This window comes from Pieris brassicae, chromosome 1 (genome assembly GCF_905147105.1).
Source record: "Pieris brassicae chromosome 1, ilPieBrab1.1, whole genome shotgun sequence".
Classification (NCBI taxonomy): Eukaryota; Metazoa; Arthropoda; class Insecta; order Lepidoptera; family Pieridae; genus Pieris; species Pieris brassicae.
Window position 1 is genome coordinate 15,179,463 of NC_059665.1, and position 24,733 is coordinate 15,204,195.

A 24,733-nucleotide genomic window follows, 5' to 3' on the forward strand; every position below is an offset into this window, starting at 1 on the left:
ATTAAAAAAAACTAACTAGCGACTCAAGTTACAATCTCGTCTTGTTCGCTGACAAATTGACTGACGTTGTAAAAAATGGGCGATAGATGCATGCCCACTAGAAAAAGAATGAAAGTCCTTAAAAACTTAACAATATTTTGTTGTATCCGTTTTATTTATTATTTTATAGGCATGCAACCGGAGCCTGAAATAGAAATAATAAAAGAAACCTAACTACTGCATAACTGCGCTTAAAACATGCCATACGTATAACTGCATTTTACAGTAAACACAACAAAATATTTTGTTCGTGGAAATTGGTCCTTCGAGCCGAAATTTCTTTTAGATTAAATTTAAACTAACCTGCTCTCTGTCTAGCGTTTTTAGACTTCAATCCCTCCATCAAGTAGCCAAACAGTTTCGTTACTGAGTAAACGACGCAAATCTGTCTGAAGAGAGCCTTAACGCCATTACGTACTGTATCTTTAGGGTCACCGACCTGCAATTATTAATTTATATGAAGATAACATATCACAACTACTATATTATAAGTATTCAGTCAAAATCATTGTCGACGACATCGTTAAGGACCTTATATTGACCAAATTCAAAGGTCCTCGCGGGTAAAAGTATTAGGTACTTAATAACAACGTCATTGGCTGTTACGAATATCGGTTTTTACGACTTAATATGGTAGTATATATTACATAAAGTATATTGTAAATGCAAAATATATACCTTTAGAACAAGATATGGTATGAAGCAATTTGCCTCATATTCCGCCATTGTGTAATCACTATCAATTAGGTACTGAAATACTTGGCTAATATACTCTAAGCCCTTGAGAATCACTGAAGGGTTAGTGTCGAAGAACCTCAGTGTTAACCACTTGAGTACTAAATCCAGATTAGCAGTAAGCGCTGATCCATTTTCGTGAAGGTCTTCAGAGAGAGATTCTATCGCTTTTAAGTGATACCTGTAAAGAAAATGGTATATAATAAATTAGTCTATGTTCAGTTAATTACACTGTTTAAACTTTAGTATTGATCTCTCTTTTAATCACAGCATCAAAACAATTGGAGAGAAAGAGATGAAAGATACTTTAAGTGCAATTAGACTGATTGTTGTAATGAATAAGGGCTAAGTAAACTGTTTATAAAAGGTATTCTGTTGTCTGTCTTTTTTTTATATTTGAAACTTATTTTTATCTATATTATCTTTTGTGTGGCACAGAAACTTAAAAATTTTAATTTCTTGTAAGGGAGCGTTCAAGTATTACGTAACGAATTAGGGATCCTCTTGTAAAACGTTACGATGCCGGGCGGGGATTGAATTACGCGTCATTGTTAATATTATTTTCCACTTACCAGGACCTTACACCAAATAATGGTAAGTTTTAGGTATAAAAGAGTCACTGGGGTGGTCACGAAACGTTTTACTATTGGATACAGAAAACGTTACGGCACGTTCCATGGGGGGGTCAAGAATATCCAAAAATATATATTATGTACTTAAATTTAGAATGTAATGCTTCAAACTATATATTTTTAACAATGTATACCTAAAATCGTTGTGGAACATATTCGCAATTAGTTGCTTGTTTAAACCCGCACTGTTCATTTGATCCTTCAATAAGTCAAAGAATTCCTCTCGCGGCGTCGTGAAATTCCATTTCAGTACTGTAAATTAATAAAGATGTATGTATTTAACTTCAGATCTTTTAATCTAGGACGAAGCTGTATGTGTAACAAAAATTTCGACGTCTATAGTCCAAGTCGCTTAAGCAATCATGTACTTATAAAGTGTGTTTGCATGTGTTTCAAAGTTACAAATATTGTTTCCAGTTTGTGTTTCCACCACACTATTATAAACTTCAAACTTATTATAAATATATATATATATATATATCCCAAAACACGTACTTATAAACAATAAAAGCTATTCTCCTTTAAGATCTTCTTTTTAAATTTTTAAAGTCCACTATTCCTTATTATTTAACTAAAGAACTAACTGAAGGATACACCACCAGTCTTTGGTTAGTTACAGTCAACGTTTAAACACTGTCAATACTGAATGAAATGAAAAAAAATACGTGTGTACACGCGTTAGAAGTTATATATAGTATAACTTCAAAAAATCTAAAATATTGACTATAGCTAACTTCAGGGTGTCGGTTTTTTGTGACGATGTGCGCGCGCATCGTAAAAACTTACTCTTATCAATTTCCCCATAAGGCGCCAAAAGAAGTATAACTACAAAAAATCTAAAATGTCGACTATAGCTAACTTCATAGTGTCGGTTTTTTGTGACGATATGCGCGTGAATCGTAAAAAAATATTCTTATAATTTTTCACTAACGCGCTAAACGAAGTACGACTTCAAAAATATAGATTTTCATCAGATAACGTTGACCATACCTTTTAACTTCTGATCATCAACAATTCTCTGGTTCTTAGCATTATTATTGGGTAAAAGCGGCGTGCAGTCGTCATCTTCCTTCTTCCCACGATTTGATGCTGACGATGGCTTTACCGTGCTCTAGAAACAAAAATAAATTGAACATTTATTATATACAACTGAAGGTAGCTTATGTACAGCATTACCAATGAATTAAACAATTGGTTAACATACCGATATTATTTAAAAACAGTAATAAAGTAAGACATTACTACTACAATTAAATTTAAAAAAATGCTTAAATAATGATCCAGTCGCCAAACTCCAAAAATGTACATTGTTTCTTTCCATTGTTTGTCATCGCGTCTTGAAGTATAGCGAATGGAAAATATATATGGTGGATTTGAATTATTTATGTATCCATTTTGAAAGATCGATACACAATTGAAATAACTTCGCTCGAAAGAAAAAAAAAACAAACATAGCCAATTTTTGACACTTTACACGTATACGATATATTTCATCGCAAGCCAAGTAAATCCAGTTCAGATTTTTTAAAATTAATTTAATAATTTTCTTAAATAATTACCAAACCACACTAAGCAAGTCTAGACAGGACATTACCTTAGCCTTGGTAAGAGTCCCTTTCTTCTCAGCTTCTTTCTTAGCGCCAGCAGATTTTACTGCTCGTGGGTCACTCTTGCCCTTTTCCTTAGTCGGTAAAGGTTGTACTGGCAAGTTGGGCCTGGCTTTTTCTAATGCCGCTTGGACAACTGATTTAGATCCCGGCTATAAACAAACATCTTTCATATTGCAGAAATTATTCTTACATGATGCATTGTTTAATCAAATTACAATACATATATTCACGTTTATATATATATGAATTCGCAATAAATCAACATAGTCAACTGAACGTACCAATAATTTCTTTCACTATAGTTCCGTCTATGTTAAAAATATTGTATAATATGCTATATTTACTTCAAGTAGTACAAAAATGATTTTATGTCTGTTTATAAACTCTTGATTATTTTTATATTTCATTCACATTATCAGTAATTTTATAGCATTAAATTATAAATTTCTTATGCAACTAGCGCCCTTTATGCTTAGCACAATCTGTACCTCAATTCTTTAAACCACTAAGATTAATATACAAATATTACCTTGAGTTTATCGACTTGTTTGTGCATGGCTTCGTATCCGAGGTGCAACATAAAAGGTAGTACGCACTCTGCGGCCGCCTTTCGGACGTCCGCGGCGCGATCTTCTATACACGCGAATAATATTGGTATGCATACAGACAGCTCTTCTCTGGGGAATGATTTTGGTGGTACTGAAAAAAAATCATAACATTTAGCCTTTGGTTTACTCAAGTTAAGTAAATAGTGTAATAAATTCGCGTTTACATTCATCAAAATCGCCAGCATTAGAACGATTGACGAACAGAATAGAAAAATTTGTTCTCAAACGGTCCGAAAACAATTTACCATTTTATCAGATTTTGCCTTTATAGACATTTGATGTCGTTAGCGTGATTTATTAACGTATACTTTAAATTTCTCTTGTCTCATTTGGGAAATGATATGACAAAATATCACAACGATTTACACAATGTATATGAATAGTAGACAAATCTTTCAATTTCTAACAAAATCAGAAACATTTAAAAAAAAATGTTTTAATTACGTGGTAACGCGCTTGAATATTTCTAGATTTTAAGCCCGAGGAGTTCGCACTAAACAAAATAATGTTTGTTATCCCACGACTCCCTGAAATGGCTTCCTTTTTTATTATGTACTTTGGTAACTTCGTAAATTTTTACTACCTACTTTAACTTAACTGTAACAAACTTCGAGTGATAAATATCTAAATAAACTTACAATTCGGCAACTTGTCCGCCATCCACTGGAACAAGGAAGCTCTGAGCACTGGAGATCCAGTTTTCAAAGCATCGAATATCATTTCGCCATCAAAGGCGACGGCGTACCCGGCTTGTCCGCACCAAACGTCCACGCACGATATCGCGGACGTACGAATCCATTGCTTGCTATCACCAAAAGCTGGAAATAATTATAATCATTTTAGTTAATGAATTCTTCTAAAAAATCTTTTAGCATATGTAAAAAAACGAATTAATTAGTTGCTACTACGGGTTATTTCATTTATTTAAAAAATGTATAGTTTTATTTCCTTATAAACTAGCAAGATGATTAATTTTGAAAATAATTAATTTAAATATAATGACGTAACAGTATTATCAACATAACAAAGAAGTTTGTTATGACCCCAAATGCCGCACACATTCTACGGCCAAATGTATGATATTCAGATATTAGTCTGAACATGATCATTTATAGTTTCGAATATATATAAATAGTGGTGTTCTTTTCGGTCCTTTCATTCAAATCCTTTTCGACGGAGGAAAATGTAAACATTCTAGGGAAACTAGGAAATAAATTTTCAAGTCGATGTAAATTTAGAGGTTCTAAATTCCAGCCTGCTTTGCTTTTGCTTTTAAGATAGCGTAATATTACGATACTAATAAAATTATGTAATTTACAACGTGTTTTAGTTCAATGTTCATCTAAGTATAATTTATTCAGAATTGCCGTTATTTTGATGTTGAATGGAATTTAATGTTATTATTGGGATAAAATGACAGTAAAATAATTCTCACCTTGAAAAAATCCTGGGAAAAACGTCCTTACGTGCTGTTTGCACTTCGGACCCATAGCTGTTGCAATTAATTCGCAAATCTGCAGTGCGCTTTGGGCCAGCTTCGAATTGGAGTCCAATAACCTCGCATTGAGGGCTGAAGGTAATTCTCCCAAACTTGGCTTGATAGGTGATGAATTCGAGATTATTGCCTTTAGCTTGTCTAGGGCTTCGTTCCGAACCTGGAAATTGTTTGGATTGCTGTAACTATTAAGGAAAGTCTTGACTGTATCGGACAAGGCACGGTCAAATATACTTGGACTCAAACAATTATTTACTGTATTTTTTAATATATGGGGCCGTTCAAGTATTACGTAAGCACTATAGGGAAGGGGGGTCTTTGGTTTCTTATTTGGTGATTACGTCAACAGTAATTTTTCTACTTTTTTTACATATATTAAAAAAATTAATACGTTTATGTACTATTATTATTGAAGGCTTTGCTTACTCTTGCTGACAAGAGGATTGGGGGGGGGGTTAAATTGCAGTAAATCTGCTTACTCAATACTTGAACGGCCCCTTTATGCTTTAATTGACAAATCATGCAGTCAAAGCGAAATGTGTGAATCTTGAAAACAATTAATTTTCACAGTTATTTTATACAAAAAAATAATATAATAATTTATATACACATTCATTTGAATGTTGCGTTCGTTTCGTTCGAAAAATATAGCGTTACATTACGCAATTGGATGTATTGTTTGTATAAAGGGTTCTGCTATGGAAGTTGCATACGCGTAGATTATGAAAAACTTTTTAAGTTATGCTGAAATACACTCACCTTCCAATTCTTATCAGCAATTTCTGCCACCAGCGTATCAGTAATGAGCGGTGCTAGGTCCGTCCTAGCACGCGTGTCCTCTACAACGGGGGGTTCCTCTTCCGTCGCGTCTTCAAACGTCTCACCCCAATCGTCACCCATGGACCCTTTGCTTGCGGACTGCAAATTACAAACATTTAAATATTAATATATTGCAGATTTTCGGACACAATATGACTCCACAAAAATAGAAGATGTTATGAATGATAGAGGATAACTGTGTCCATCTAATTTTTTTATAAAAAAGTTCATGTTTTGTATTTTATATTTTATTTCGCAATGCTTCTAAGCCTATATTTGAGGCGCACATTTTATCTAAAAGAAATAAATGATTATCATCATTAAGCGTTCATCCACTTTAACTTAATCATTATCGATGAACTAAGATTCAAAAAAGTCTCTTACAGCTTACAGAACATAGACAACAGATTTCTGACGTAGAGAAGTAAGATTGGGGTGGTGTACTTTAGTCATCTATTGTCAGTTTCTTTTCATAGAACAGGGTCAAACGGCAGGAGCCTCACCTCATCGTGGACCCATGGCCATTCTCAATGCCGGAAGGCTCGTGAGTGCGTACTTGTACTCGGAAATATTTTTGAGCAGCTCGCTTCCACATAGTGATAGACATTCCACATTGCGCGGCAAAAACTGCTTTAAAAACGCTCAGTTGTGGAACGACGGACGTCGAGGTGATATGGGTGGAAATTCGTATTCTGCCTCCACGGCCGATGATAAAATTCAGCTGCAGGTATTAGCCCGAACAATTCTTAACACTCTCCATGGTAAATGCAGTAGAGGATGAGAGTGACTTTACACACACAACGCTAAAAGATGAAGCCGCTCGGAAAGGGATTGGTCGTTGACGATTCGAGGTAAGGGAGCGTTCAAGTATTACGCCCCCCCAATTTATTTTATAATACTGGAACGCTCCCTAAGTCTCGTTTCTGAATATCACCCTTAGAGTGCCTACCTTACTGACTCGTCCGACCTGCCTAGTGGGCGTCGGGGGTGTACTATTCGCGTATTTGTCCATCTCCAAACTGATCAGCTGTTTTGTGGCAGGTTTTTCACTATCGAAGTGGTTAAGCAGTGACGGCCCCACATACAAGGACAAAACTCCGAGGAAATTGACTGTGGATGTCCTAACATTGGGATTGGTAGCTGATAACGCCTTCTTGCTGTGCGCTATTATAGATTTAATGTTCATTCTGAAAGGGTTTTGATAATTATGATTAAATTTTTGATATGGAATGTATTTTAACAAACGACACATTTTAAAATTATAATAAAAAAATCCTCTGCCTAGAATAAAATTACTAAATACTTTTTTTTACAAATATAAAGTTTTTTGTTACCTTTAAGACATACCATTGTTATATTACATGGGGTTTTCAACAATATATTTTTTTATATGGCATCAATTGTAATTAAAAGATTATATAAATATATATATATATATCAATTTACTAAAAATATGAAGCATAACTTACGAAAAACCAAACTCCTTAATAGCATTGGTCATCCAATTGAACATCTCTGACTGGACTTTGGGATTCTTCTGCGAGTCCATGGCGAAACCCAGACCCTCATTTACAACGTGTTCGAGACCACAGCCATCAGCTAACAAGGTTAAGCAATCAGCTGATATAGAAGAGCAGGATGCTTCACCCAGTTTAGTCACAACATCTAAGAGTACCGCGTCTGCGGCTGTCCTAATGAACAAAACGAGCAATTCAAATAATTTACCAAAAATAGTCGTTTTATGACACTGTTTGTGTACTTTTATGTATTATTATATTATATATTATTACAGTACAGATATTTTTATATAATAACAGAATATAATAGAATCATTCAGTTCTATAGACTTAAAATTACTTAACACGAATTTAATTTAATTTTTTAAACAAACCTTTCCGCTTGTTATTTTTTTTATTCAATAATTATAATATTTTTCAAAAATACTAGCGAGTGTAAAGAGAGTGACACCACGAAAAGGGTGGTAGAGAACGACCACAAGCGATGGGATCTCATATTCCCCAACATGATGAGAAATTTCGTCGAATGAAAGCGAATGAAGAGAGGAGGCAGCCTTTTCCTCTTGTCAATTAGATGAGAAGCTGGTGCTTATATAATATCATTAGAATAAGGTCTAACTTATTATACACTCTATTGTTAGAATAAAAGGCTTTATTATTATTAACACTAGAAAGGAAACTATCGGAATTTAACTAATAATTTAATATACTTACGTCGAGACAGGGAAGTTTTCTGTAACATACTTGCAGGCTTCCAACCTCGCTTTTAGCACTTGGACATTGGTATCTTTAAGGCCTGGCTTCTTATTCAGACTTCGATATAGGACTTGTGCATTCGTATCTTGTACACTAAGGCCTTGTATAGTTGAGTGGAAGGATTGGACCGCAGTGAGACGCGTCTTCCAGTTGGCATCTACTAAGCCTGGAAATATAATTTTAAAATTATAGTTTTTCATTTTAGGGAATAATACAATCTAAATCAAGGTATTTTACATTTGAAAACCACTGTGCTTGGTATGAATGTAACAATGGCACACATATATATAATCTAGATCTGTATATAAATAATAAGTTAGAACCTGTATTTGGTATATTGGAAATAGGGAAACATGAAAACAAGACAGTAATGTATGACCGTATTGTCCATTTCAGTTTTAATTAAATTCATTGACACACGCGTTTATATACCCTTACACACCTGTAGTTATTTTTTTTTGTTCTTTGAGCTTAATATATATATAATACTGAATATGTATAATATTGAGCTTAATAGTATAATATGTAATAAACCGCGCTGAAAGACTGGTCACCTGTTAGCACAGAACCTCTACTTAAATTTAATATATAAAGTTGCTAAATTGTACAAAGGATATCAAATTTATTATTTACCGTAATTGTAAACTTTTTTTGTGTCAAGGCTTTTCAATTTAATAAAGAAATATATGTAAGCCTTTTATTTAAGACGACTTATCTTATATAGAATAGAGAACGACGCAGATTCATTAAAATATATACCTATCACGAATTCAGTTTCTTGAGGAAAGATGTTCATCATTAGTCAGTGGTTATTTGTTAAAGAACCCCTAATCGCTTATAAGCAGGAAGCCTTTGATGATACTAATTAGGGCATATCATATTCAACACGTTTCCATTAAACCACGTTTGTTAATTATATTAATAAATTTTAGATAATTGTACTTCCAATACACAACATACGCTCATTTAAGCTGGCAACGTTGTATGTAATAGCTGTTTAAATTAGACCCAAAAAGTATGAAATTAATAGAAACTAGTATACTGTAAGAAGTCAATAATTAGAAAATTCCTCTCTATTTAAATCAAGTTATTTCCACGGCCCGGAGGTAGGCTATTAAGAAAAAAAAGTTCGTGCGTACAAAGTACACATGTCAGTAGTGAAACTTCTTTGGCAAACTAATTTTTAAGTCTTGTTCATATTTATACAAATTAAATCTTAAGATTTCCGATACTTAGAGAGAGGGAAAATCGTTGATATGTTAGGAATGTAATAAATTTAATTGTCATTAAATTATTAAAAGCATCGCAAATTAATACAAATTATATATAATATATTTTAATTTATTTCTTCGATATTTACATTAGTCGAGGCGATTTATATCGGTATTGTTCTGACTAAAGCATCGTGATAAGTAAAATATGCAATTTAAGTTCGTGTTTCAACATTATCTAAATATGTTGTAAAAAAATAGCAGGAATAAAAGGAAACAGACTGACTGAATGTTAACATTTGCGTCCCATTAAAGAAGATTTAAGGGATTTCTGAAAAAAAAAAACGAGTTTAAAGTAATTATACCTAGAAAAATATACTAACCAGATAATACATCCGGTGCAAATAACATTTCAGCCTTAGCGTCCACCTCTTCAGGAGACAGTTCTTGTTCTCTCGGCGGAGTTATTTGTGCTTTACCTGGCGCTTTCTTTGCTACGGGTTTCTTGACTAGAATAAAAAAATATTAATATTTTAAAATGTTTCTAGTTGCAAAATAACGTTTAAATGTTTCTAGTTGCAATATAACATTTAAATGTTTCTAGTTGAAAAATAACGTTTAAATGTTTCTAGTTGCAAAATGATATTTAATAAATAAAATCGGCTTATTATTATGCCAGCAATAGATTTTCCATTAAACTTTATAATATCCATTTTACTTTGCTCTTAGTTAATCCATATGAATAGTATATATATTATAAAAACTAACCAGATAGCGGTCGTTTCACAGGTTTAGGCTGTGATGATCCGGCGGTTGATTTGGCGTCTCCCTTTCCGGCAACTGTTGTTTTGGCTTTCACATCCTTTTTGGGGGCAGCTACCTTCACTTTTATCTCAGCCTGAACAAACAAAACAGTTGTGAAAAATATTTTTCTGCATACCCTATATTTAAATGTCGAGATAACATTGGAACATAACTTTGGCTCCATTTTGTAAGATAAAAGTTACCTCAATGAGATTCGTATTGATATCTTTACCTAGAACTACTATCGCTTTTCTTCATATTTTTTTTGTCACTTTCTCTCAATTATTATTCATGCTATAATAAAAAGAGACTCATAGAAATAAACAATAAATACATAAATGGACAGTGGATTCGCTCTTTATAAAATCAGCTGTATCAACAAATGAGATTCGTATTTATGCCGTTATTTTTATAAAGTAACTTGTCTCTTTCTGACAAATTCTATTTACGCTGTTGTGGAAAGAGACGGAGCAATGTTTTGGTGTTCATAATTATTTTTAATTTTCCTCTGCAGCGCCTGTCTTTCTATTCGCGAGACAATTAAAAACTTTGCACTGACTGTGATGTAAGACTTTTAGGTATACAATTTGTCAAGATTTAAGAGTAACTAAAAAAAAAGTAACTCGTTGCATCGCTATGGCGCGTCACTAATATTCAGCAATGCAATTTCATGCATACAAAAACTTACCATAATATTATATATTCAGTAAAAACTCAAAGTTAGAAAACTTCTACACACCTTATCAGCGAATTCCTTAATTTTCTGCTCTTTTAAATTGTCCAGTTTCCCGATATGCGGAGCTATGTTCTTCTCACCCACAAGCTTAGTCGCCGTACCTAATGCTTCTGACGCGGCATCTCTAACTGCCGGATCTAGAAAAAATATTTTTTTATAATTCCAAATTGATTTGGTATTATAAAAAGGTTTTAACCTAAACTGCTATTATTGCTTGGCTCCATCAACTTATGATAGTAAATTTGCTACATGTAGTATAAAAACATTTTTTTTCTCACTGTTACACAGTTCTTAATGTTTTTTTCCGGTTATCTTGTACTGTTCGTTTATTTACTATATTTAAGCAATAATAAAAAATAAAATACATATACATACAGATTGCGTAATGATTGTATTTTATATATACGGCTACTTAAATAAATAAATGCTATAGAACAATTTGTAACATTTGCATTAAGACAAGTTCAGTAAGAAGTTTATACATTGACGCAAAAGAAACATGATCCTCTTATAACAATGGGATTATTGTTTTCTTCAGTACAAACATAGATTAGATATAAAATAATTACATTCAATGCTTACTTTTACTTTAGTGTATAAAAATAAACAAATTCTTCATAAATATAAGATTTATAAGGACGTTATGAGAAAGCATAAAAAGTACACAAACCATAAACTGAAATAGGTTACTTGATTATAAAAAATGCAGTATGGAATAGATAAACAATAATAATACATAATTATAAATACACGTTCTAATCTTACGCACACATAGATATGTTCAATTCTGCCTCTATTAAAGTAATAATAATAATAAAATATGTTTATTCATTTTAAGTACAATTTCATTACAATGTGTAAGATTTGGGAACCCTTTTAAGTAAAAAATATACCTGTGTCAGGGTTTCCAGCTCTTTCATAACAAACTTAGTTATACATTCCTTAAAATATTTAATTTATATATAATTTAGCTACACCTTCTATTAACTTTTTTTCTTTTTTTGTTATTGATTTTTAACTGTTATCAACACACTCGAGTGCATAAGTGAGTGTGTGAGTGCAAATGTGTGAGTGAGTCAGTGAGTGAATGAATAAAGTCTGTACTACATACTAGGCCTCAGAAGAAGCTCCAACTCTGCGTAGGGTATGATCATGAGCCAGTCCTTTAGTCGTATTTTTAGATTGTAGACGGTAAGCGGGTAGATGTTAAGCAGCCTATTTAATTTATTATACATGTAGTCTCCTTGCATATTGCGTCTCGCAAAGTCAGTCCTAACGGTCTGACCGACGACAACATCCCTATTTATTTTTAAGAACAGCCTACTATCAAATGGTAGCGCTCTGTGTGATTTAAAAATTAGACTCAGGACATACAGCTTCCTAACGGAAACTAATTGGCTGAGATGATAAAGCTCTTCCGATGGGAATCTGTATGGCCGGAACAGCATGACCTTTAATAGAGCCCTATGTCCCCGTTCCAATTCCAAAAAAATTGTTTTATTGGCCGTTCCCCATATGTTTATGCAATATGTCAGTACGGACTGAACAAGTGCTATGTAAATTCTTTTAAGTATTATATCCGATGTAATGTGTCGCAAAATTTTAAAAATATATGTTAGTTTCCTTAATCTACCAGTCATGGACTCTATTTGGGGATACCATGATAGTCGCTCGTCTATATAGAGCTAACTTTTGCTATTGGAAGACATGGACATATAGTTACTGTCTCTTTGCATATCGCAGTGATGTATTTTAATTTTAAAATCATTAGGTGGTTGAGTTCGATCAGAAATTCTGAAACATACATAGTTAGTTTTCTCTTTATTGAGAGACAAAAGGTTAAAATCAAGCCACGTAGCAATAGTTGTCAGTCCAACTTCCGCTGATATTTTTACCTCTGCCCAGTTAAGCCCTGTGAAAAGTACAGCCGTATCATCCGCATAGGAAAATATTTGCCCGAGATCAAGTTTTAGATTGCTTAATGCATTAATATATATTAAAAATAATGTTGGACCTAATATGCTTCCTTGCGGAACCCCATAGGTGATTTCCAATTCATCACCTACGTAATCTCCTACTTTCACTCTCTGTGTTCGCCTTGAAAGGTAATCACAAAATAGCTTTAAGGGTGTATCTCTAATGCCTATATGCTCCATTTTATGTAAAAGTGAGGAGATACAGACTGTATCGAAGGCCTTTCTTAAATCTAGAAATGCACCAAGGCATTTCTTTCCCTTATCTAGGTTTGATACTATTAGAGATGTTAATTGAGATATGGCATCTTCAGTTGATTTTCCTTGCCTGAATCCATATTGTGCGCTTGATAGAATATTAAATTTATTAAGGTAGTTCAGTAATCTAATATTTAGTAGTTTTTCTAAGACCTTAGAGATGGCTGGTAGAATGGAAATTGGCCTGTAGTTATTTACTTTGTCTTTATCGCCTGATTTAAGCACCGGTACAATAATAGCTTGCTTAAGTTTAGTCGGAAATATTCCTTTTTGAAAGATGACATAAACAAGGTACTAAAAGACCTCGAGCGAGTTTTAGAAATCGTGTGGGAATATTATCCCACCCCGGTGCGCTATCTGATTTTAGGTTTTTGATTATGTAATCAACCTCTAAATGGTCGGTACTAAATAGAACAAACGAATGCAAGCTGGATATAGGGGCTAGTGCTGATGTGGAGGAGTGTGAGGAGCTTTGTTGAATTTCCTGAGCCAGTAGAGGGCCAAGATTTGTGAAATAATTATTAACTTCATTTACAGACTCTGTAGGCGTAGCCTTAAGATTTAATAGTTCGTCATTATTATCTTTTGTTTGACTCATATATGTAATCTTTTTAATATTTTTCCACAACTGTTTTGGGTCATTAACTGAATTATTTAATTGTGTTCTTTCATATTTTCGTTTTAGTTTTTTTATTAAGTTATTACAAAAATTTCTATACCTTTTATAAGTAATTGATAGAACTTCGTCATATTCATTATTTTTTAAACGCTTTTGCATTTTATTTCTGTTTCTTATGCACCGCAAGATACCGGCAGTTATCCACGGCTTTAATATCTGAAGATTTTTAGATACCTTCGTGATTATTGTATTTTCTTCTAAGGATTTTTTAATCTTATTTATTAATTTATCAACGACTTCATTTGGATCCTCGCAAAGTAAGAGATTATTCAGATTTTTATGAGATAATGTTATTACCGCTTTATCAAAATCTGTATAGGTTTTAAATTTTTTAACCTCTACTACTGCTAAGTAAAACAAAAATTCCTATAAAAGCATAATACTATGGAAATAATATGAATAATTCTTTAAGAAATATACTTGACATGTTAAATAAATTTATAAAATGAATTATAAATATTTTTGCTCGACTTATTCGAGTGTTATTGAGAGGCAAATCTGTCTAAAACGTGTCTTTAAAAAGCGATACAATACAAAGGGGTACAATAACTTATTTATATATTTAAGACTTTGTTGCATTACAATTTAAAAATTAAATGCAAGGAGCTGGCAACTGGCCTTATCGCTTTCGAGCGATCTCATTCAGGCAACTTGTGTGAGATTATTTTATAATAGATTTTGACTGCCATTTGCTAGAAAATCTATTTTATCCTTTATTTATCATTGGGGAAAAGTCGCTCTTACCAGCACTTTCCAATAGCTTCAACAAGCTCGCGACATACGCCTTCAGTAGTTTCTTGTTGAAAGCGGCTGGTTGCGTGTGACACAGCGCTCGAGCCAGAAATGCGGCGCTTTCTGCTTTGATAGATGGATTCTTGTTATCAAACGCAGCTAGCATATCTTCCATTATTGCTTCGAGGTTTGTCTAATAATAAACACAAAATATTTGTTACATTAACACAACTCAACACACCTAAGGCAATTTTAAAAATTATGTTACCAATATCGGAAAATTAATATATAATATGCCGTAATATTATTTGTCGTCTTGATAGACAAACAAGTCCAGTTTGTTATCACGAAACCATAATGAAAAACAATAAAACTATGTTTACATAATATTATTCTAAAAACAAAACAGCAGAGGGAAAAATGTATTGAATTAAAGGATTTTTTTATATATAATTCTACTGTACGGGTATGTCGCTGAATTACTCTTAAGCAGCTGGACTGATTCGAAATATATTTTTTTTGTATACGTTTGGATGGCGCTCTGGATGGTTCCGGCAGATCCCGGCAAATGGCGCTGCAGTCGGTACTTTCATACTTTGTTAATATCCGTATCGCTTGAAATATCATACAGGACGTCGGGTCCGCTGGCTTACATATATTTAAAAAATAAGTATTTAGTAGTTATTTGAGTTTCTTGCTCGTTCTCAGAACGAGGCCTCCTGGTAGTTTTGCGAACGGATGGCGTATTTTGGCTCTTTCACGAATTTTTTAAACGTTTTTGACATTCATAAGCATGCACTAAGACGCATCTAAACTAAGTAAACGTATTTGAACTGAACTCCTAGAAGTTAGTAGATAAATTTAAAATTTTAGGCCTTAAGGACCGTTCAAGTATTACGTCACGCAATTTTTGGAGATTCTTGACCCCCCCCATGAAACGCACCGTAACGTTTTCTGTATCAAATAGTCAAAACGTTTCGTGACCACCCCCAGTGACTCTTTATATCTAAAACTTACCATTATGTGGTGTAAAGTACTGGAAAGTCAAAAATAATATTAACAATTAACGCGTTATTCAATCCCCGCCCCGCATCGTAATGTTTTACAAGAGGAACTCCCCCCCCAAAATTCGTTACGTAATACTTGAACGCTCCCTTAGTGATAGTAAGTACAATGCTGTTTTATTATAGAATGTTAAAAATAATTTATCGACATTTCATTTCAAGGTAGGATGGATTTAACTTACAGCAGGATAAATAGCATCAATGGCATCTCGTAATGCGGCAACAACATTTGGTTTCTTCTCTTTGAATTTTTCTAACAGAGCTTGAATACAGGACGCTGCGTACGGCTGGAACTTATTCCGTAGACCTGATGCCACCGCACCTAGGAGACGAGTTCCCAGAGCTACTATCATCACGTTGGTGTCTTTGGAAACCACCTGTAGATAAACAATGATTTTATAAACTTCGTCGAAGCTGTGGAATATTGTTAACACACGTGATATATTCAGGATTCGATACCCAGCGTAACAGTAATTGTTTTCTAAATGTCTTAATGTACAATTTCTATGTTGTAGGATACGTTAAACAAACAAAATACATATATAATATTTATAAGATTTTTAGTGTCCAATTAGATGTTTTTTTTGAAGTGAAACTTCTTTAGGCGTATGAGGGTAAAAGTTGTACGGAAACCTCACGAAAATGTGCAGCGTTTTTGCCGAAGAAAAGGGAGAGAGCGATTGTAACCGATTGCGAGATAGAGTGAGAAAGGGTGAACGTAGCATGACGTAAATATACATGGAGCGAGAGGTGGGAGAGAGCTCTAGTGAGACAGAGAGTAAGGAAGATCGAGGAAGAATGCACGCCATTGATTGATGTATTCGTTTAGTAGTTACATATTAGAACTTTAGATTTCGGTCGCATAACGTCTTGTGCAGTAAACGCAGATGTTTTTATTATTTATATTATCATTAGCACATATGCAGTGTGAATATAGATATACAAATACATGTAGTGATCATAAACTGGTACATGATCATCTATTGGGGCTTTTACCTTAGAAATAATTAATTTACAAAAAAAATACTTTTAAAAAAAACGCACGCCCTTTTTTTATATTTATGTTACAGTAAGTACATAAAGTTCAACTTGGAACACAGTTCAAATGTTGAATTTCGAGAAGGAAAAAAATGGAATTTTTATCTTTGAATCGTATAAGGGCCTAAAGTTCTCAAAATCATTTATTCGTATAGGTAACACAATGTAAACTTATGAACGTTAAAAAAGTAATGTATATGAAATGCTTCTAATTTTACATTTACTGCCAATTCTTAAATCAAGGGCGTAGAACGGAAGAGAAGAACTGGCAATAAACTCTCTCTTTTTATGAATATAGAATTGTATCCTTATGAATATAAAAATAAATAGAATGAATATATACCTTCTTTAACGCACGAACCAAATCAGCATAATCTCCTGGCTCCAATTTCGGTGCATTCTTCAAAAGATTATCCAAGGCATCCAGCGCTTCCTTTCTCTCCTGCCATTTCTTTGCTTCCAGTTTATCATAAAAGTCCTTTGGTAATTTTGATATTATTTCCACTGGGTCCATTAAATCGTACGGGTCCATGTCCCCTGAGTCACCGCAACCGGTTTCTGCGTCATCATCTTCCGCTGCACCTATAATTAATATTTTTATTGATTTTAAAAAGGATTTTATTTTGGCCGTTATATAGTGAATTATTTAAATGTTCAGGTAAACTATAATGCTATTTTTAATAATAATAAGTCTGTACTGAGTCAGGAACTGATCCCAGGTCCTCCACACAAAAAGTACCGTTGTAGGGGCGTTAAGGATATATATACCATCTGGTGTATCAGCAGCGGGGGTGTCTCGTACTCTGTGCTGCTGAGACCGCAGATATCTCGTGGGTTGAGCCCCACCCCCAGTTCCAGAAAAGGCCTCTTTCAACTCTTGTTGTACAACCGCTTGTAACGATGCTATATGGGGTTCAATTGCTGGCCCAATCCATCTAAAAAATATTATTTTACAGCTTCCAAAGTAGATACAAAAATATGGAGTAAAGTATGAAATTTCCGATATCAAGTAATAATACTTTGAATTGACATAAAACCTAATGGTGGATATTTTTATGTTAAACCTTTATCACATTACACTAATAAGGTTCTTTTAAAATATGTGCAACTTTCGATTTTAGACGGTAAACACGGTTTCGAATGCGGGTTCCGAGGCGGAAGTAGGCGTGAGTGAACAAGTACGGAATATCGCTAGTCAAAAGGTTTTCAATATTATTGCTGCATCAGACAATTAGTAACAAATATACAGGGGTGTTTTTAAATGCCTGCCAGGGCCGGAATACACAGGTGAAAAACGCTTAACTGAAGGAGATGTTGTTGGTAAAAATAATGAAATGTATTAAAAATGTAAAAATATTGTAACTTGAGTAAGAATTGGTACAGAAATTAAGTAACATTCAATTGAATTGTGCTTTGTGACACGTGAGTAGATTACTTATGACAATCGGAAGATAACAATGCAAATCCAAATTATTTACAAAAATTCCTACTTTAATATAAAGAATTGTCTACTTTCTAGGAGTTTAACTAAAATTAAATCATACCTGTGCATCTCCACAACCAATGCCTTCATTTCATCCCTCACACCTTTATCTCGATCAGCTAACAACACTGGTATTTTTTTAACCATTGGCTTAATTGCTATCACTTTATTGCCAAATTGTTTAAGGGCGGTATTTAAGGCGGAAACACAAGCAGCAACCACCTTTGGATTCTTCTGTTCCATACCCTTTATTAATTCCTCTTCTACACTCTCATGTTTTTCTATTTCTACATACATCAAAGTTATCTGTAAAAAACATATGTAGATATTGTAAAGTTTGTTAGTGCCGACTGTAAATATATATTTTTTATAATAATTTATTCTAAGAGGGTCGATCAAATATGGTTAAAAAAAATCGTGCCTATTCCTTTGATCATTCTTTTTGATAGGTTCTCTGTTCTCTCTCTCTGGTTTTCTCGTCGTCGTCTACTTAACTAATGTTACTTACTTAATGTTAAAGTAATAAACCTTTTTCAAATGATAAATGTTGTCACTCCAAGTCATGATCTACAGAAGTAGGTAGATAAATCTTTTTTGTACTAAAATTGGTCTAAGACATATTTTAGCTTTATCTTCATTAAATTATCATATTTATGCTTTGTCTGCATATAAAAACATTACAAAAAATATGTTTTAGTTAATAAAAACTTGTGCATATATACCTGTAAGGCAAGATCTTTTGTTTTTGTTCTAGGTGCGGCAATACATTTAGTCACAATTCCTGACATAACCTCACCAGATGTTTTACCAGCAAAGCCACAATTTTCAACAAATACTAATGCTGCTTCCAGACCTATAACAAAAATATATTTCTGGTTCAGAAAACCAAACAAAAATGTCATATGTAAATTTCTTGGACAGACAAATTACATATTTTTATATTGTTATATAATGCTTAAAGACAAAGGTTATTGTTCTATTTAAATAGTAATTGGTTGTAACAGGAAGTAATAACTAGACAATAGTTTTTGGTAAACGACTTTAATAGATCACATCTTTGAATAATTCATATTGTCTTAATGCAAATCAAAGGATGGGAAAATTTATGAGGAACTCAGAATACATATGAAGTTGTAATCTGATTCAGCTACTGATTTTATTTATACTATGCAACAAAGTTCTAATAATTTGATTAAACTTTGCAAGCTCTTGAACTCTTATAGAGTTACCGCAACCTAGTAATAGATAACTAATTAGTCTGTAATATGTCAAAACACTTCATTATTAAAACTTAAAGCATTTGTATATACTCTATGAAAAGATCATATTGTTAAATTACTATACCTTTTTCTTGTGCAACAGCATTACTGTCAGTAACAAATTTCTTTATAAGACCTAAGTATTTATTCCACTCTGGTGACTTCTCATCATCAATTTGGTTAAAAAGCTTATTAGCTTCCTCATAACCAGCCACTCTGGCTTTCCAAAGCTTGTGGACACATTTATCTTCTGTTGGTAATTTCTTGTACTCACTTTCATCTTCCATTTTTGTATCTTCAGTCTTCTTGTGAACTTAAAACTGAAAGTGTTGAGTTAATAATAATAAGGGTATTGTTATAATGTAAATTCTTACACAATATGTGAAAGGAATAATTCAATGAGTTATGCAATATTTTGAAAGCTACATGTGAATATTCTCCAAATGTATACAAAATTCAGTTCAGAGCAGTGTTAGCCTTGTGGTTTAAACATGCTCTCAAACAATCATGGCACCAATAATGTATATTTCATATGCACTTAAAATTGGACCAGTGGTGTGGCTTGATTTTTAAAACACAAAACAAATTATTACCACTATATATTATTCCAATAATAATTAGACCATTTTATAGTCTAAGTTCATTTTTTTTATTAATAAGAGGGTATATTAGTGGTTCGGATCTAACATTAATTTCTAGTCAAACTATGATGAATATTCAATAATATTGAGGGTAATTTTATATTTTGTTCAATAAAGCTTCCAAAACCTAATTTTTAAAAAAATATTCAATTGGGAGTTTTAGCAATTTAGGAAAAAACATTACACAATATGTACTGAAAAGGACTTCAGTTATGCAAAATAAACACTAAAGCCTTAAAAAATTATATTCATATATATTTTAGCACAGATTTAAAAGGACATTAAGGAAGAAAGCTTTATAAGGACAGTTGTTAGCCATGAGTACAATTATTTTGTTTACAACATGCATAAATGACCTTTTGTTGCATCTCAAGCAAGGTCAAGGATTGCAGTGCTTAATGCAGTTAAATATGCCTAAACATATAATTTTAATAGTCCATTGTATCTTCCTTAATATCTTTAATATAATATAATTGAGAGAATTATCTCATAAATGATTCAAATTCTATTGTTGTGCGTGTTACTTCAATAAACTGAAGTGTTTTACGCTTTCTAATTTCGTCCCACTGCAGGAGTTATAAATTTTAATAGCTTAGAAACTTTAGAGGAAAATATATGATTATCAGAATGTGTAACGGCTGATTAGCTTATGCAGAAATGCATTGCGGGCGAATTGATGATTCAACGCGCTCTTTATATTATTCGTTAGATCAATTATACCTTAACCCACCTCTTAATGAAGTATTACAAACTGAAAAATAAAACAAATGTAAAACTGGATCATGTAAATACTGATCATAAGCCCGAGAACGGTTACTTTCTAGCAATAATACAAACAAAATGTCCTATATGTAAAAAAACTTACCGTTATACGAATGCTTTGAACGAAGTAACAGAAATTAAAATTATACACACGAATTTAAATTGTATCACATTCTTAACTGCGATTAAATCAAATTTACATCGAGAAATTATGGTCAATTCGATGTCGTTTATTCAAGTTCGCAAATTGTTAATTTTAATTTGTAGAAAATGGACGAAGTGACGTATGTAACAAAAATGTTACCACTTTTCCTTTGTAGAATTAACCAAGTAATAACGAATGTCATAGACTACGCAGATGTGTTTGAACGTCTTAAAAAATATATCAATAACATCAATTATTATGCTAGTGATCTGTTGTTTAATTAAGAATTATGGGCTTTATCTTTCATAAATATCTTTTCGATTTCTCTGCGTATCTAATATATCTATCTAGCATCTAGCATAACATAACTCTGTGAACACTTCCGTACTAGTTTATGAATATTACTAATTATATGTTTAGATCGATTAAAAAAAGTACTATGTAACATTTATTATGAATATATTAATTTACAAAAAAGGTGTATACTCTTATACTACTATTGAACGCTTTTAAAAAATGATATTTCTAATTTTTGTACCAACATTTTGGACTTAACTTAAAATGGTAACTAAGTGTAATAATTCCTTTACTCTATGGTTTTCTTTATTTCTATTGCAAATATTTAATAATTCAAAGAGCTTAATATTCAACATTCAATAAACATTTAAGTGTGTTTAATTATTTATTATACTAATATTTTCTTTGTAATCGTATTATTTATTTATAGATCTTTTAACTATAGATGTCACTTGATTATTCTTATGTTCTGTCACTGTCACAGTCAACTCGGTCATATCGAATTCGTCGTAGTTGCGAATTCGTTTACAATTCACTAATGTTAAATGGTCGTAAAAGCGTCTGCGTGCGAGACGTGTGTCGCGTTGCTTTCGTGACTACTGTGCGTTCGCAGTAATAGTTAATTTTCATTTTCATTACAAAAATAACGATTTAGACTAAGCTATGTATTAAATGAGTGTATAGATATAACATTTCGATATTAATGTAATGTAATAGTGAATTATTATACATAAACAAACAAAAACATTGTGTTTTTAAATTTTTGGGGTGAGCAAAACGAGTTACTTTCGACCGTGTCCGTGAAGGGAAAATTAAACAGCTGTTTGAGCATAGTATGCTTCGTATTGTAAGTATGTTTTGATATTACGCAGCACCCTGTAACTGAATTACACTTTTTAAGTTCATCAAGAGATATCTAAAGCTAAATGTTATTGTATAGTATTATAATAATAATCTTTCTATGATGATTTTCGAGACATGTTATTACCGTAATTAATATTTATCGGACTTATAACACTTATACTACTATAATTTTACAAGTACCCTAGAAAGTGTTTACACCTATACTAATCTAAATTAAATAAAACAGCAGTGCCTCAAAAGGTGTATACTTTGTAGTAACTATATTACTACAAGTATCTATTTATTCAGTAAAAGTAGAAGGAATTGGATCCTATATTCCTTCAAGAACAAAGACATAAAGTATTATTATATGCATTTTCAGTATCTAGATATAAATCTGATATGATTCAAAAGCAATATGTTTAATCATGTTAAGCAATTTTAATTTTTAATACACGTAAGACAAATGAGGTACTAACTTGGTACCTATTTCTAATCTCCATACAATAGAATTTTGTTGAGAATTTTTCTCTGATCAATATGATGATTTATGTGGCTTTTTGAATTATAGTAATTATAGTATATAACTAAAATAAAAGATTAAGATTTGGCATAAAAAAAGTAAGCTGCTTAAGGTATTTACTTTGGCAGGTTGATTGATATGTCCTATGATTAATAATCCTAATACAAAGCTGGGTTCATAGTATTTTGTAGTGACTCATAAAACTGAACCTAAACTCAGTAAGTATTACAGGTTATAAATGTAATGGATGGAAATGGAAAAAGTGGATAAGTTAGTGTATCCTCAACTATGTAAATCCGACTTCACATACGCCATATTCTTTTTTCTTGTGATTTTAAAAAATAATAAGTACATAGTTATACATACGTATCACATTTTTATAGCGCCACTTTTAATATAAGTTATAAACAGAGGAGTTAATGGTATCATTTATTTATATTTTTGTACCGTCAAAAAATACTTAGGGGCTTAAAATCGTTTGACCGAAGCAACCGTTATTCTTAGGACTTACCGTTTTAAATGGATATTTACGGTGTAAAGTTATTTGCTGAGCTGTTGATTGTTTGAATTATTTGTGCATTGAAAACTGAACTGCTTTAAAAGGCAATTTAATTACTTTGAACATTATCTCTAAATTTATTGCGGTTACCGTATTTCGTTTAAACTAATATTTACCGTAACGAATAACTATGCGTCCCATCCAATTGTTAGTGAGTTGTGTTCTTCATATAACCTACAACTTGATTTCCATTTGTTGCATGATAAAATGTGTAAAGTCACATTGCTCATACCGTTTAGTTAATTGTAAGACGCAACAAGTAGGTTGTTTTTCGTCCCTACTAAGATTTGGGATAAGATTGAGCGGTATCGAGTCATATCCGGATCCAATGCCTCGTGAGTCACAGGTTTCCTTTAAATATTTTATTAAATTTAATTTCTAATTCCCAGATATGTGTCTGTCCTCTAAAGGGGCCCCGGCTCCTAATTATAATAACGTAAAGCGAGACATTCTAGAGTAGTAATTAGATTGAGGTGTTCTCGCAGTTTAAGCCTGCATTTCTCGGGATTCCATGGTCTGATTCAATTATTCGTGCCTAGAGCCTGCGTATAAGCATAGATCATATGCATAAGGGTTAATAGTATTCTAGAATGTTTTATAAATAATTTTAAATTATCAGAAGTAATTTTTAATATTTATTGAACGTATTCCACTTCCACTTTTGAATTATATGATGCCGCGTACCGAAGTCGTAAATTAATAGATATTATATATTATGTTTTAAATAAAGGGGTGTGTTATGGTGGCGTATCATGGTTATACTTCGATAGCCGGTAAGAAAAAGAAAGTTAAGTGAAAGTTATCGAAGGAATATTGGCTATTATGTAACAAAGGCTTAAAATGCGCGGTTATACTAGGAGCAAACTATGGTATTGTTATGTCATCGAGGGATATTTATGCATAACTGACCTAAACGTTCCCAAATGGAGACAATGTACTTGGTAACTATTTAAATAAATAAAAAGTTATTCATGTACTGTAAACCTTAGTTTAAAAAAAATTAATGGCGCTACAACCTTTTTAAATATAAAAATAGCGGAAACTAAAGCAAAAAAATTGCGTAACGTGTAGAAACAATGGTTGTATTTGGTAAAAGCTTACCATGTTGTAAATAAAGTAATTAAACAAATCTCGTGTTGCAAGAATTCCATGTGAACATATCTTTAACCACAATATTGTATGTGATATACTTCATTGTAGGTATTTCTCAGCTCAGTTTGTATATAGTATAGTTCGCCTGCTGATTCATTGTTTATACCTGTTTGCATTATCTAGGCATCCTTGCTGTATACATAGTATAAATCGACATAAGCTGTTCCAACTATATTCCTTTATTTCTATCAGATTGTGTTCAAGCGTTTTTGTCCGACCAGTCGAGTTACCTGCTCGAAAATACACTAATAATAATTAAATAACAATGTTTTTGGTTGATTGGTTTTGTGTTACGAAATAAATGATATATTATGTAAATATATGGGTATGAATATTCTATAAATGTAATTTTTGGTAGTCATA

The 24,733-nt window shown here is 32.5% G+C and overlaps 2 protein-coding genes across 3 annotated transcripts in view; one reads left to right on the top strand and one right to left on the bottom strand.

The window, feature by feature from the left end:
• The window catches only part of LOC123719009 (protein mini spindles), a 35,742-nt gene extending 14,605 nt beyond the window's left edge, over positions 1 to 21,137 (bottom strand). The window contains exons 1-23 of the mRNA XM_045676570.1: positions 20,955 to 21,137; positions 19,534 to 19,768; positions 18,912 to 19,042; positions 18,251 to 18,495; positions 17,475 to 17,641; positions 17,050 to 17,288; positions 15,851 to 16,045; positions 14,617 to 14,797; positions 10,966 to 11,099; positions 10,191 to 10,320; positions 9,806 to 9,931; positions 8,170 to 8,377; positions 7,408 to 7,629; positions 6,888 to 7,125; positions 5,879 to 6,037; positions 5,060 to 5,279; positions 4,263 to 4,442; positions 3,546 to 3,715; positions 3,001 to 3,165; positions 2,397 to 2,517; positions 1,541 to 1,658; positions 718 to 955; positions 343 to 478 (exon numbers count right to left, since the gene is read on the bottom strand). Of these exons, the coding sequence (XP_045532526.1) occupies positions 343 to 478; positions 718 to 955; positions 1,541 to 1,658; positions 2,397 to 2,517; positions 3,001 to 3,165; positions 3,546 to 3,715; positions 4,263 to 4,442; positions 5,060 to 5,279; positions 5,879 to 6,037; positions 6,888 to 7,125; positions 7,408 to 7,629; positions 8,170 to 8,377; positions 9,806 to 9,931; positions 10,191 to 10,320; positions 10,966 to 11,099; positions 14,617 to 14,797; positions 15,851 to 16,045; positions 17,050 to 17,288; positions 17,475 to 17,641; positions 18,251 to 18,495; positions 18,912 to 19,042; positions 19,534 to 19,735 (3,925 nt within the window). The 5' untranslated portion in view covers positions 19,736 to 19,768; positions 20,955 to 21,137. The remainder of the gene's footprint in view (positions 1 to 342; positions 479 to 717; positions 956 to 1,540; positions 1,659 to 2,396; positions 2,518 to 3,000; positions 3,166 to 3,545; positions 3,716 to 4,262; positions 4,443 to 5,059; positions 5,280 to 5,878; positions 6,038 to 6,887; positions 7,126 to 7,407; positions 7,630 to 8,169; positions 8,378 to 9,805; positions 9,932 to 10,190; positions 10,321 to 10,965; positions 11,100 to 14,616; positions 14,798 to 15,850; positions 16,046 to 17,049; positions 17,289 to 17,474; positions 17,642 to 18,250; positions 18,496 to 18,911; positions 19,043 to 19,533; positions 19,769 to 20,954) is intronic.
• Positions 21,138 to 21,832: 695 nt separating this feature from the next.
• Positions 21,833 to 24,733, top strand: part of LOC123708024 (protein goliath-like) — a 53,473-nt gene continuing 50,572 nt past the window's right edge. For both annotated transcript variants that reach the window (XM_045658466.1, XM_045658475.1), the window contains exon 1: positions 21,833 to 22,140. The gene's annotated coding sequence lies outside the window, so the exon portion shown is untranslated. The remainder of the gene's footprint in view (positions 22,141 to 24,733) is intronic.